The sequence below is a fragment of the Oncorhynchus clarkii genome, chromosome 27 (assembly GCF_045791955.1).
Source record: "Oncorhynchus clarkii lewisi isolate Uvic-CL-2024 chromosome 27, UVic_Ocla_1.0, whole genome shotgun sequence".
In the NCBI taxonomy this organism is placed as follows: Eukaryota; Metazoa; Chordata; class Actinopteri; order Salmoniformes; family Salmonidae; genus Oncorhynchus; species Oncorhynchus clarkii.
Window position 1 is genome coordinate 7811994 of NC_092173.1, and position 14590 is coordinate 7826583.

The 14590-nt window shown below is 42.3% G+C and overlaps 1 protein-coding gene across 1 annotated transcript in view; it reads right to left on the minus strand.

The window, feature by feature from the left end:
• Positions 1 to 3294: 3294 nt before the first annotated feature.
• LOC139386297 (uncharacterized protein C14orf132) overlaps positions 3295 to 14590 on the minus strand; it is a 34298-nt gene continuing 23002 nt past the window's right edge. The window contains exons 2-3 of the mRNA XM_071131797.1: positions 5922 to 8542; positions 3295 to 3979 (exon numbers count right to left, since the gene is read on the minus strand). Of these exons, the coding sequence (XP_070987898.1) occupies positions 8324 to 8542 (219 nt within the window). The 3' untranslated portion in view covers positions 3295 to 3979; positions 5922 to 8323. The remainder of the gene's footprint in view (positions 3980 to 5921; positions 8543 to 14590) is intronic.

A 14590-nucleotide genomic window follows, 5' to 3' on the forward strand; every position in this document is an offset into this window, starting at 1 on the left:
ATTGCCTGGAGCCCAAACATCCTGAACTGTACAAAACACACCCAGTGTGTCTTACGTATACACATCAACTGCCCACCGTACTATAAAACGATCCAAGCATGCATTTAAAATGTAATATACACTCTGTACTTTCTTACTACCTATCAAAACGTTAACAAATAATTGCAGCCTTTATCTTAAAGATTTTACTGGTTTTCCACAGCGGACTGACAGTCAGGCTGACACCAATACGTTTGGTATTAATATTCCTAATTCCTATGTAAGCCAATTTCCTGACATATTATGTAATACATCAGCCAAGTAAAGTTAGTTCCCACAATCCAAGGTTGTTCCAGCTCTAAAACGTCAGGTGGATTAGTGCTTTTACCTCGTGGTTCACCCCAGTTGCTCTCAGATAAAAACATTTTTTTTTAAATGCTTAAATGTCCCTCAAAAAGCCCAGGATATAAGCTTCAGTCAAATTGCTACTGACACTAATTGATTCTCATTTTAATTGTAAATATGAGAGATAGAAGAGCCACATACAGCTGAAGTCAGAAGTTTACATACACTTAGGTTGGAGTCATTAAAACTAGTTTTTCAACCACTCCACAAATTTCTTGTTAATAAACTACAGTTTTGGCAAGTTGGTTAGAACATCTTCTTTGTGCGTGACACAAGTAATTTTTCCAACAATTGTTTACAGACAGAGTGAATTATAAGTGAAATAATCTATCACAATTCCAGTGGGTCAGAAGTTTACATACACTAAGTTGACTTTCCTTTAAACAGCTTGGAAAATATGTCATGGCTTTAGAAGCTTCGGATAGGCTAATTGACATCATTTGAGTCAATTGGAGGTATACCTGTGGATGTATTTCAAGGCCTACCTTCAAACTCAGTGCCTCTTTGCTTGACATCATGGGAAAAGCAAAAGAAATCAGCCAAGACTGCAGGAAGAAAATGGTAGAACTCCACAAGTCTGGTTCATCCTTGGGAGCAATTTCCAAACGCCTAAAGGTACCACGTTCATCTGTACAAGCAATAGTACCCAAGTATAAACACCATGGGACCACGCAGCCGTCATACCGCTCAGGAAGGAGATGCCTTCTGTCTCCTAGAGATGAACGTACTTTGGTGGGAAAAGTGCAAATCCATCCCAGAACAACAGCAAAGGACCTTGTGAAGATGCTGGAGGAAACAGGTACAAAAGTATCTATATCCACAGTAAAACGAGTCCTATATCGACATAACCTGAAAGGCCGCTCAGCAAGGAAGAAGCCACTGCTCCAAAACCGCCATAAAAAAGGCCAGACTACGGTTTGCAAATGCACATGGGGACAAAGATCAGACTTTTTGGAGAAATGTCCTCTGGTCTGATGAAACAAAAATATAACTGTTTGGCCATAATGACCATCATTATGTTTGGAGGAAAAAGGGGGATGCTTGCAAGCTGAGCACCATCCCAACCGTGAAGCACGGGGGTGGCAGCATCATGTTGTGGGGGTGCATTGCTGCAGAAGGGACTGGTGCACTTAACAAAATAGATGGCATCACGAGGTAAGACATTTTTGTGGATATATTGAAGCAACATCTCAAGACATCAGTTAAAGCTTGGTCGCAAATGGGTCTTCCAAATGGACAATGGCCCCAAGCATACTTCCAAAGTTGTGGCAAAATGGCTTAAGGACAACAAAGTCAAGGTATTGGAGTAGTCATCAAAAAGCCCTGACCTCAATCCCATAGAAAATGTGTAGGCAGAACTGAAAAAGCATGTTCGAGCAAGGAGGCCTACAAACCTGACTCAGTTACACCAGCTCTGTCAGGAGGAATGGGCCAAAATTCACCCAACTTATTGTGGGAAGCTTGTGGAAGTCTACCGAAACTTTTGACCCAAGTTAAACAATTTAAAGGAAATGCTACCAAATACTAATTGAGTGTATGTAAACTTCTGACCCACTGGGAATGTGATAAAGCAAATAAAAGCTGAAATAAATAATTCTCTCTACTATTATTCTGACGTTTCACATTATTAAAATAAAGTGGTGATCTTAACTGACCTAAGTCAAGAAATTTTTACCAGGATTAAATGTCAGGAATTGTGAAAAACTGAGTTTAAATGTATTTGGCTAAGGTGTATGTAAACTTCCGACTTCAACTGTAAATGTTGTATTACAGTATAATAGTCCAATTTGAGTCTATCTTCTTGCAAGGGGCATTGTCTCTAGAAGGCCACATGAGTGTGGCTGTGCAGGGACATTTGTTCAAAGGATGAAATTAGTCCACTGCAGATTCAACCCCATATGAGCAGGACACTGACAGATTTGTGATAGCACAATATTATTCATTCACATGCAAATGAGGAATAACCTGACAGGACGACCCATCATTTTCACATTCTTATCACTTTAATTGAATTAAACAGGATGGTAAAACATGAGGTTAACAGACGACATAGATTTTATTATGTAGGTAAAAACATGTTTACTTCTAAGCTTTTCTGTTCACTTGCAAGAGTGTGTAAAAAAAATGCATCAAGACTTTGGCAGCGATGTTTCTGCACTGACAATTGCTAAAACATTGGAAATATGTACATGATCAATAAAAAGTTGACAAAAAAATATTCCACATTTAGTTCTACATATTTCTCCATGTACCAAGTAATGAATCCTCCAATCAATATTCCATAATGTCATGATTATTACATGATTTATTCCTTACTGGAACGCAGCTTGCAGAGTTGTCGACTAACAATATGTCGGGACGGAAGTAAACACAATACATGCAAGCAAGCTCAGTAAGCTCATACTAAATCAAAATATCACAACAGAAATTCGAAAAGACAAGAAAATTATCCTGGTTCGAACTGTCATCTAAGTGTCTAAGTGTTTTGCATATTAAGACGTCTTTGCAATGAGCATGCACACGCGGCCTGGATGTTGGGACTACTGGTAGTGAGGAGCAAATGAACAACAGAGCTGGTCTAATTTACTGACGCGTACACATCCATTATCCTTATACGGTATTGAATCCTGGCACCTGTAATGCAAGCCACGTTTCACAATGCGTGTGCGCGCAGGTTTTGGTTCATCTAGCATGGGAACAAAATAATAATGAGCCTCAAATATCATGTTAAAAATATAAATGGTGTCAATAACACCCCCCTCGTGTTTATACTGTACACTGCAACCATGCTTATACACATACTGAAATTAAAAGAAAACCCCCAAATGTTAGATTTCCTGTTTTTTTTAAAGATATCTTTTCAAAGTAGGTCATACATTTATGGAAAGTCAAGACAAGTCAAGACCCCCTCTAGAAATGTAATTTAAAACAGTTGCAGTGACATGACTCTGTGCAGTATTTTGTATGAAGTAATTGTTATAGAAAGCTTTTGTGAATTAGCATTGTGAATTAATTGAACTAATACAGCTCCTGTATTTAGCCAACAGCCTTTCTGTTAATCAGTATTTCATAGCAGTAACCCTGACACCCACAGGGAGGTATCAGAACGTACAACACTGCAACTGGATGCACAGAAATGTAGAATCCAAGTCTTCAGAGTCAAGGAAGTCGATAAATATCCATCCATTCATTGCAATGAGTATGTGAATCGCTGTCAGAAATCCATTTCAAAACAAAGACATACAGGGTTCCAGGAGGATGGACATAGTGTGGTTTCACTTTCTAGGTCCTTTGAGTGTCATGAGTCACAGCACATTCCAAATCAAGTTAACTACAAGTAACCTTGAATACGATATGGTATCATTTGTTGAAGTCATAAATATGATGTCTGTTACTGTCACCTCTCAAGTCCCACCTATACACAATATTCCCCCCAGCCTCCATGTAGTCTTTATGGGTTTCCTCTGGGTGCTTTAATAAAGTCACAGTCCCTAGCCAACCATACTGTCTCTGCTGTACTCAGGATATAGGAAGTCAGCTTTAATTAGCATATATATTCCTGGAGGCCGAGGAAGGATGGAAAATTCCTGGGAGTCTGCAGAGACAAACACAAAACGAGCCATCGGGTTAGGGGAGCCGCTGTGAATCAGCAGAGAAGGGACATGATGTCCGGCAGCATTAAAGTCAAGAAGCGTTCTCATATCTCCGACTTAACAAACATGCAGCAAAGCCTTGTTGGGTAATGCAACACTCTGCAGAGGAAGAGAGCTGGGAAGCTTAGTGTCTGATGAGGACCCAGAGCCAGAGAACACCACAAAAAGTGAGGTGATCTATGGATGGGTGTTCCCGTGGCAACAACATATAGAAACACCCACTGAAGTCTGACTATATTTTCATTACCCCGCTAGGTCATTGGTCAATTTATACATGGGTATATCGTGATATGTGAAATGTTGGATTCAAAAGCATTTAAAAATTTACAAATTGTTAGGATTCTTATGAATTATAGAGCTCCCAAGTTAGTTTGGGGGAGCATATTTACGCAAAAGTCTAGGGCTATACCTCAGCATGTTTGAGTGTGAGTGAATAACTACAGTATGACATTCAGCAATACAGTGCTTATTAATTCAAGCTAAATTATAACTAGTATAATTGGATCGAATATTAGCCTCAGGGCTCTATTCAATCTTTATTGCAGAAGTGCAGAGTTACATCGGGATTGACATGTAAAGGCAATGTTCCCACGTTAGTGGAGACTGCATTCTTGGTAAACTCTACATTATGTCAGCTCAATTACCTTTACATTTCTATCACACAATCTGTAATGTTTCACCGATACAGACTGAATAGATGAAGCGATAGACTGAACAGAATCCAAAACTGAAGCTTGCCTAATCTAGCGCAACATTAAATGGCCCCTATAAATGTTATAATTTGCTAACTATAACTATGATGAGAAAATGGTGTAAAACATTTACAATGTATTGAAAGATAAGAACAAAATACAAACCCTGAGAGCACATAATGACATCATAGCATTGGCATCACAACCATGTTATAGAAAGGTACATTTACATTGTGTGTGTGTGTGTGTGTGTGTGTGTTCGCTTATATACCCAGCTGCTCCTTGCTCTTACAGTTCTCCTCTCGTAGGAGTGACTTGTCCATTTCACCCAGCAACGACCGGACTATTTCTTGTTGCCTGGGAAGGAAGAGGCATGTGGGCATGAGGTGCCCTGCCTCGGGTCAGAGGCCAGTGCCAATGCAGAAAGCACGGTCTGGTGCTCTGCATGGATGGAAGGAGAGAGAACATAGGGGAAAGGAGAAGGAGGATGGAATGCTCTATGGGGTGTGATTAAGCAGACTTCAGTCCCCTCTGGGCCTAGGGAGGGAGGAAGTCAAACGTGGTGAAATGCATCTGTTGGTGGAGGGAGCACTCCATGGCCACGTCTCCCCCATTAAACAGCTGTAACTGGCAGGGTCTCCATGAGTATTGCCATAGTAGTACTTCTATATAAATGCGACATTTATCATGCCATACGGTAGAGGAGACATGATCGCAAGTCGACACACGCTCTCAGTTAACACAGTGAAGAGACTCGTCCATTAGAACAAATAAGGAAATGACATGCTTAAATGGAATGTTTCAACTCAATATGTAGTGTAGACTTAGTAAGACTGAAGTAATGTTGACTTATAGAAATAAAGAAACACGGTACATCAAACAAATATGATTATGAATGAAGCATCACTCCAAGTTACCCAATACTAAAAAATAACTATTCCCTTTAACAGGCAGATGCATAATGTATAGCGCAACAATTCCCTTTTTTACATGGAGGCGGTAATTAAAAACAAATCTTAAACAGTAAGGGGCAGTTTCTCGGACACAGATTAAGCCTAGTCCTGGAATAAAACAGTACGCTCAATAGAGAATCTCCATATAATTGATTTATTTTTGTCCAGGATTAGCCTTATTAATCTGTGTCGGGTGAAACGCGCGCCTAAGTGACATTGCAAACTGGTTCACACGGTACCTGAGCTTGAGGCTGTGATGACCTTTTGTGGTGTGTAGGAGGAACATCATCCATGGTGGTCAAGGGGCGTCCATGGTCAATAAGCAGTTGACGGGTAGGAGTTGTGTTAGTCAGTTCAGGCACATAATTCGAGCCGTAGACAGTGGGCAACTGAGCCTTAACCAGTCCCATGTCAAAGCACACAGCCGATACAAGAATATAAGAAATTCCTATTATAGCTAACTGGGATTCCTCACCTAGTCCATATGAATTTGGCTTCAGAATAGTTACAGTATTAAGGTAACTACATATAGTGGGGATGTATAATTCTAACTTGTTAGCGTCATCTTGAGTTATCGCCAGCAGTTACTTATGAAGACCCCATTCAGTGCGATTGTTGTTGTTTATTTTAACAGACAACAGATTAATGTCCCCACATGTTTCTGGCTAAGCTCTCTAAGGACCCTGAAAAGGAACGCTCAGAGATGCCATGATGAATCGGTCTCTTGTTTTCATTAACTCTACTGTACAGTGAGATCCGGGCAATTAGCTGTGTGAAGTGAAGGCTCAGCCAGACCTTTGATCCTAAATCTCTCCATTTTCAAACTTTTTATTCCACTTCGTTGGTTTCAATAAAAAAATAATGGAATTCTCCATTCAACTTCAAAAAAAGTTTTGTATTTCAAAGAGACGACATGGAAGTTGGCTGTTAAAAATCAATTCCCATGCAGCCACTCCTCTTCGCCGCTCCTCTCTCCTTCCCCTTTCTCTCTGTCAATGAGTGCTGATTAAATGAGGAAGTCACACTCGAAAAATGCACTTGAAGCACTATCTTTGTTCAGAGCAGCTGAGTGCAGCAGGGATCAGCTCTGTTCTGATCACCACAGCGCAACGGGAGGTCAGTGTTCGCTTTAGGAAAGAGAGAGAGAGAGAGAGAGAGAGGCATTACATCTCATTAAAGCCCTGCTGTTTGACAAGTCTGTGGCCCGACTCCACTGGGTGCATGGGAGACAGCACAGCACAGAACTACTGGGGCTGCTGCCACCTACACACACTAGTCTACTGAGAGACATTCTGAGGCGAATGTGAGATTCTGACTGCCTGGCACAGCAACTAAAAAATTAGCGTTAACAGCAATGGGGTTTCTTATGACGAGAGAACTCATTTGACTGCTAGCTCAACAGCGTGAGGCTGTTGTAGCAGTGGTCTGGTAATGGTGGGCGGCTCAATGATTTAGTGATTTCAGATAATGTCAGCAGGGGTGGTATAACATCTGATTTGTGCTGACAACTTCATTCACTCATTTGGCTTGTGGGCGATACTGTGTTTCTATACATTTGCCTCACTCATAAACATTAGCCACTGCTATCCCACTGACGGCAAATCAACATCTATTCCATGTTGGTTCAACGTCGTTTCATTGAAATGACATGGAAACAACATTGATTCAACCAGTGTGTGCCCAATAGGATGCCTTCACTGCATAGTTAAACTGGCACAGGTCTACAGCCACTGCAGAACAATGCAGTTAAAATGGAAGAAAACTCCCCACTTTATTGCGTTTTTATAAAGTGCTTGGGGAGATTTCTATCACTGACAGGCTGATGAGGACAGGACAGAGCAGTAATGGTAGTGCAGCGGTGTAGCAGTCACAGGAAAGAACAGCAGGTACTGGGGGCACTGCCAAGCCTGCCCTGGGCCCCTCCGCTGTCCCTTCTGCCCCACTACCAGCCACCATCTGTCACATATCTCTCCACTGGTCTCCGAGACGATGGCCAGCCACAACGAGAACTGCTGATTATTTATTTCACCCCTTATTTAACCAGGTTAGTCTCGTGGAGATAAAAAAAAAGTACATTTTTCAAGAGAGAACTGGACCAAGACAGCAGCATCAACACATCCATTCCAGACAAACAGTCACATGACATCAACAAGACAAAGATATATGGTGTGGTGCTCTGTTCAGGTTCACAGGCAGAGGGGATCTCACAGCTGTACACTTCCATAATCCTTTAGGCTGACCTCTGGTGGTAAGCAGAAGGGAGGCTCACTCAGCTGCTTTATGTATTGCCCACTTCCTTAACTAATTTACCATGTTCATTATAAAAAGGCACAGCCCACATCTGCTCACTTCACCGTTTCTCATGAATGTATTTTTTTACAGTGTGAGACATAGGCTTAAGGTAAGATACAGTATGGTAACTACGGAGGATTGTTTCTCTCATTCCTAGTCCTAGAGAACATCAGTTAAGCCAGTCCCTATATTTACACTATCATATTCAGTTGACCCTCAGAACGGGGCCTTGGCTTTAATATTATGGATGGACACTTACAAAAGTAAAATTAATACAGGGAATAGGTTAAAGTGGAGGAAAGACGGGTCAAGGGGGATGTTTCGGCTGTGTGCTTGCAACTAACGGGTCTTAGAAGGCACAGGCGCAAACCACTGCTACCACTACTATGTTGCCGATGGTTGCAATGACGGCCACCCAAAGCCAGATGGCGTCGCTGGAGTACTTGCCCTCCTCTTCCGCCTCGGTCGGCCGGGAGAAGTTGGCGTTGAGGTTGGAGGTGGAGGTCTGGAGGGACGTGTTGCCATTGTACGGGGAATCCATGAAGGCCCCACTCACAGCCGGAAAATGCTGAGGGACAAAAGAAAAGAGGAGAGATGAAAAGATGACTTGGATCAAGGCCAGCATAATAGCATATCAGAGAGAGCCCATTATTTACAGCAGCTCTGTAACCCTGTGTCCAAAAAAAGCATCTGGAGGGTAACAGGTATCATAAGGTTGATAAAATGGTCCAGTACTCAGTTATTGAAGTACTGAACACTAAATGTGTTTTAAAGGGTATAATAGCGAGACACATCAGTGTGACATGTAGACACTTGGGAACATCCCACGTATAATGTGAACTGTATGATGTGAACAGAAATACCCTCAGTGCTGTGAACAAGAACAATCAAGAGCATCTGGTTCGTCACTCTTGGGGTTTCTACCCTGTGTCCTATTCTAACGATCACAGCTGCATGACCTATATTATCCAACACAGTCAGTCATTGTCTCCCTCTCCCCTATGGGACTCACCAGTGTTTGTATATAAGCTTTACTCAAATAATTTACTGAGTCAAACTATACTACTCAAAATTAAAACCCATTAAAAGTTTAAAGGTGCAGTTTCATGGCCATAAATAATAAAATAAGAATATTTTTGCTGTGGCTTTGTTGATGTGATTCTTGCAAATGTGCAGCTTAGAACTAGCTAAATAACTTTCTGTTGTTACCCTACATGACCAAAAGTATATGGACACCTGCTCGTCAAACATCTCATTCCAAAATCATGGGCATTAATATGGAGTTGGTCTCCCCTTCGCTGCTATAACAGCCTCCACTGTTCTAGGAAGGCTTTCCACTAGCTGTTGGAACATTGCTGGACCTGCTTCCATTCAGCCACAAGAGCATTAGTGATGTCAGGTTGTTGGGCGATTCGGTGTTCCAATTCATCCCAAAGGTGTTTGATGGGGTTGAGGTCAGGGCTCTGTGCAGGCCAGTCAAATTCTTCCACACCGATCTCGACAAAACATGTCTTTATGGATCTCGCTTTGTGCACGGGGGAATTGCCACGCTGAAACAGGAAAGTGCCTTCCCCAAAATGTTACCGCAAAGTTGGAAGCACAGAATCATCTAGAATGTAATTGTATGCTGTAGCATTAAGATTTCCCTTCACTGGAACTAGCCTGAACCATGAACAACAGCCCCAGACCATTATTCCTCCTACACCAAACTTTACAGTTGGCACTATGCATTAGGGCATGTAGCATTTTCCTGGCATCCGCCAAACCCAGATACGTCCATCGGACTGCCAGATGGTGAAGCGTGGTTCAACACTCCAGAGAACGTATTTCCACTGCTCCAGAGCCAATGGCAGAGAACTTTAGACCACCCCAGCCGACGCTTGACATTGTGCATGGTGACCTTAGCCTTGTGTGTGGCTACTCGGCCATGGAAACCCATTTCATGATGCTCCTGACGGACAGTTCTTGTGCTGACGTTGCTTCCAGAGGCAGTTTGGAACTTGGTAGTGAGTGTTGCAACTGAGGACAGACGATGTTTGCGCGCTACACGCTTCAGCAATCGTTGGTCTCGTTCTGTGAGCTTGTGTGGCTCACCACTTTGCGTCTGAGCCATTCTTGCTCCTAGACATTTTCACTTCACAATAACAGCATTTACAGTTGACCGGGCCAGCTCTAGCAGGGCAGAAATTTGACGAACTGACTTGTTGGAAAGGTGGCATCCTATGACGATGCAAGTCGCTAAGCTCTTCAGTTTGGCCATTATTCTGCCAGTGTTAGGCTATGGAGATTGCATGGCTGTGTTCTCGAGTTTATGCACCTGACAGCAATGAGTGTGGCTGAAATAGCCAAATCCACTCATTTGAAGGGGTGTCCACATACTTTTGCATATATAGTGCATTTGGAGGATTGTTTGGAGGACACGGCCAGGTTTGTTTTCACTCCACGTACTTATTGGTGTTTTCTGTCTTCTTCACCCCTCTTCACCTTGCCTAGCTTAAAACGCACATCCATTTATCAGCTAAGTCTGAGTTGGCCCACCCTGCTCTAACATATGGCAGGACCAGCCAGACGGGACAACTGCACCCTGTGATGGCCCAATCATTTAGCTGTTCCCTGTCCCCGCGCCTCATTGCACCGCCGGTCTAGATGGAGACATACTCGATCCATCAGGAAGGGACAGGTTCATCATTCTCTTCCTCCCATCTGCTACTGATAAGAAGTGAGAGGAACCAGGAGGAACCACCGTCTAGCTCCACTACACCTCCTATCAGGAAGAGTGATCAGGGAGAACTTGGGTGTCAAACAAAGTTTCAATTGATCAGCAATTAAAGTTGTGTAGTGTTGTCAAACTGTCAGAAACCGTATCAGGGAAGCTCATCTGCGTGCTGGTCATCGTCACCAGGGTCTTGACCGGACTGCAGTTTGGTAACCAACTACAGTGGGCAAATGCTCACCTTGGATGGCCACTGGCACACTGCAGAAGTGTGATCTTCACAGATGAATGTCAGTTTCAACTGTACCGGGCAGATGGCAGAGAGGATGTGTGGCGTCGCGTCGTGTGGTTTGCTGATGTTAATGTTGTGAACAAAGTGGCCCATGGTGGCGGTGGGGTTATGGTACGGGCAGACATAAGTTACGGACAATGAACACAACTGCATTTTATCGATGGCAATTTGAATGCACAGAGATACCGTGACGAGATCCTGAGGCCCATTGTCGTGCCATTCATCCGCCGCCATCACCTCATCTTTCAGCATGATAACGCACAGCCCCGTGTCGCAAGGACCTGTACACAATTCCTGGAAGTTGAAAATGACCCCGATCTTCCATGGCCTGCATACTCACCAGACATGTCACCCATTGAGCAAGTTTGGGAAATTGTTGCCTTGTTACATTCATATTTTTGTTCAGTGTTATCATGTCGATTTATAACAGCTGGACATCGTGGTTCAAGTGTTTCCATGACCTATTTAGGCAAATTGCCCGTTAATACATTTGCGACTGCCAGTATGCCGTCCCACCTATCTGTTTAATGTCTCAGATATGCATGGATAGAATGCAATAACTGACACATATTCTAATCATTTGCATGTGCCAACGCATCACCACATCATATCGCCTAGGTTAGCCCGTACCATGGTGAAACTTTCACGCCGGTAGATCTGAAATAATTGGATGGTGAAACTTGCCAGCCAACCAGAAAATCAAGGCGAAGAAATTCAGGCATTCTTGAACAGACAGGACAATCCTTGTATTGCAAAGATTTTCTATTTTATAGTTAAACATTTTTGTTTTGCAAGCAGTAGGCATTTAGAATTAAATGTCAAGTGGAGCTTATACAGTAATTACTTGATGACCTGCCCCATGTTGTGCCTTCTAAAGTATTCGGCAAGCGTAATTCATTTCCATCATCATTTGTCGCAATAAAGACAGTTAGGCAAAACAAATACGCCCATGTCAAACAGATACAAATGTTGTCGATCTATAGAAAGGGTATCCTATATCCGACCGTTTCCAATACACGTAGCAATAAACCTGGGTTTTGTCGAACAAACATGGGTTAATGGAAAACTGCCCAATGTGTCTCAATATTGAGGATGTGTCTGAGGCCCTGAGCTACTATGAAATACCTCAGAGACACGGGCCCGGTGAGGGAATGAGACAAATTACTTTGATTGGCTCACAATGAGCTCCGCCTTTCCCTGGAGGCCAATGAGAAACCCATTGAAACAGACAGAAGGAAGCAGCAAATTAAGACTTGAGGTTCATCGATAGCGACCGCTGTTAGGAGTTGTAATTAATACTCTCTAACAAGGCAATGGGAAAAGAGCCAAGCATTCACTGGCAGGCAAGGGAGCCTAACTGACAGGCTTCTGTTTCCTGTCACCGCACGAGAGGAGAACCCAGCTAAATAACAACCATGTCTTTGATTATGTCATCACCGTTTTATTTCAGTGTGCTATTAAACCCCGGGAGGACCACGCCGGGTGTAAAAGCCACCAGAGAAGTGTGGTGTCATGACAGGGATGATAAATGTTGAAGTAAATAGCATACAGGCCCCGTGGCTGTGTTGTTTAGCATGACGATCACACACACATCAACTGGCCAGCTGCCTCCAGCTTTGAGTTATTGTTTTTTCCTTTCTCCAAATACTGTTCACCAGACAAATGATTACAGTTGGTGGTGTCAGGTGTTTAACTGTGCTGAAATGTGTGCCAAAAGCGTGTTCCACTGAGGTGATTTAAAAAAAATAATAAGAACTTTCCACTGAAACGTATATCACAGTCAACAAACATCTGGGTCCCAAATAAAGCTCTGGTTGTACTCCACAACATGCAGACCCCCTATATAGAATAGGACACTGGATATTCATAGCAACTAATTTCAGCAAAGTTAATAACCAGCTTCGGTACCAGGGAGAGTTCTGAAGGTGTCAATCCAACCATGCATGTGCTAGCCTAGTGGTTAGAGCATTGGACTTGTAACCGAAAGGTTGCAAGTTCAAATCCCCGAGCTGACAAGGTACAAAATCTGTCGTTCTGCCCCTGAACAGGCAGTTAACCCACTGTTCCTAGGCCGTCATTGAAAATAAGAATTTGTTCTTAACTGACTTGCCTAGTAAAATAAAGGTAAAATAAAAAAAATAAAAATAAAATATGTGGATTTACCAATCACCATGCATACCACGAAGATCCTAAAGACCTTACACTTCCGCCCACTCCTCAACTTAGTTTAAAAGCAACCAGAGGTGATGTGCCCTGCCGCGTTTGGATGGAAGAGTTGTCTGCGGACGTTGTCACTGAAGTGGGGTCAGGGTGCGAGTTCACCGGTCAATTAGCGAAAGTTCTAAACATGGGCTTTTCTTGCAGTGGAATATTATTTGTATTATGGAAGATAATATCCAAGACCATATCCACAATTCAATATCCAGATGGTTTAGATATCAATCTTCTGACAGAGAATTGAAAACATCAACTCACATGGTCACACAGAGGAGGCCTGCGTGAAGGATGACGGAACATATCTATAAAACATCACAAACGTCATAGGTATTCACGTATGCATAGCAAGCACTTAAGTGATCTCTTACCACAGAGGTTCATCATCTGTCTCCATTCAAGTGTTGTGCTCCAGATAGGGATGACAGGGAGGAAGAACTAAAAATGCAATGTATGAAGGAGAAAGGAGAAGTTTGCTTTTTTTACAACCAAATGTATGTTTTATCACGAGCGATACCTCTCCGTCCAGTCTACAGGTAACTGCCAAAATAAAAGGAAACAATTGAGTAAATGAGGTGTCCAGACACTTTTTGTTGTTGTTGTTGCTTTCACTTGTTTGTGAGGAACTAACAAGCGATGAATTTCCTAATGAACGAAAAAAATAAAATCTGGGATTTAAAACAAATATATATCTCCATAAACCTCCATAAAGAATGGCCTTTTAAGAGATCTTAGTGGTTGTAGTTCCCTTTTTGTTTTCGTAGTAAAGACTGAGCCCGAAATAACTATACGTGGTTGTAGTTGAACTATCGATCTATCCTCATTATTACGTATTGTATCGCAACATCAATGAGTAAGACAGCTAGCAGTTGTGACCTATTGGTCTTGTTTGTTTACATTTTGTATGCAAAGTCATGCTTCTAATTCCAAACATTTTAAGACATAACGATGTGTCAGAATAATTCAGAGAATAATATGTCAAGGTCAACACACAATCCCTGGTCTAATGATTCATTTACCACGTATTCACTCTCACTGGAGAGAAACGACTGACATAAATGGGAACGTTGTCAACCCAGCGAAAAATGAAAGTGATAGTTATATCAGCCTACATGTTAATACCACCATGTAAAGTCCGTCATGAGAGTCAGGTCATTAGTCTACAAGCTTAGAAGGCTAAAAGCCTAGGTCATTTAACCATGCACCATTAACTTGCCAAATGCATTTAACAATTCACAATTGACATGCATCAATCGTACTTTGTTTAGCATGTCCCAAACATGCTCTGCCCACGTGTTCTTTCTTCAATGTGCATTACAATCACTATTACAATCACTAGGCAGAGTGATTGGAAGCGCAAGAGCCGCTTCAAGTGAAACTACACTGTGAACCACGTA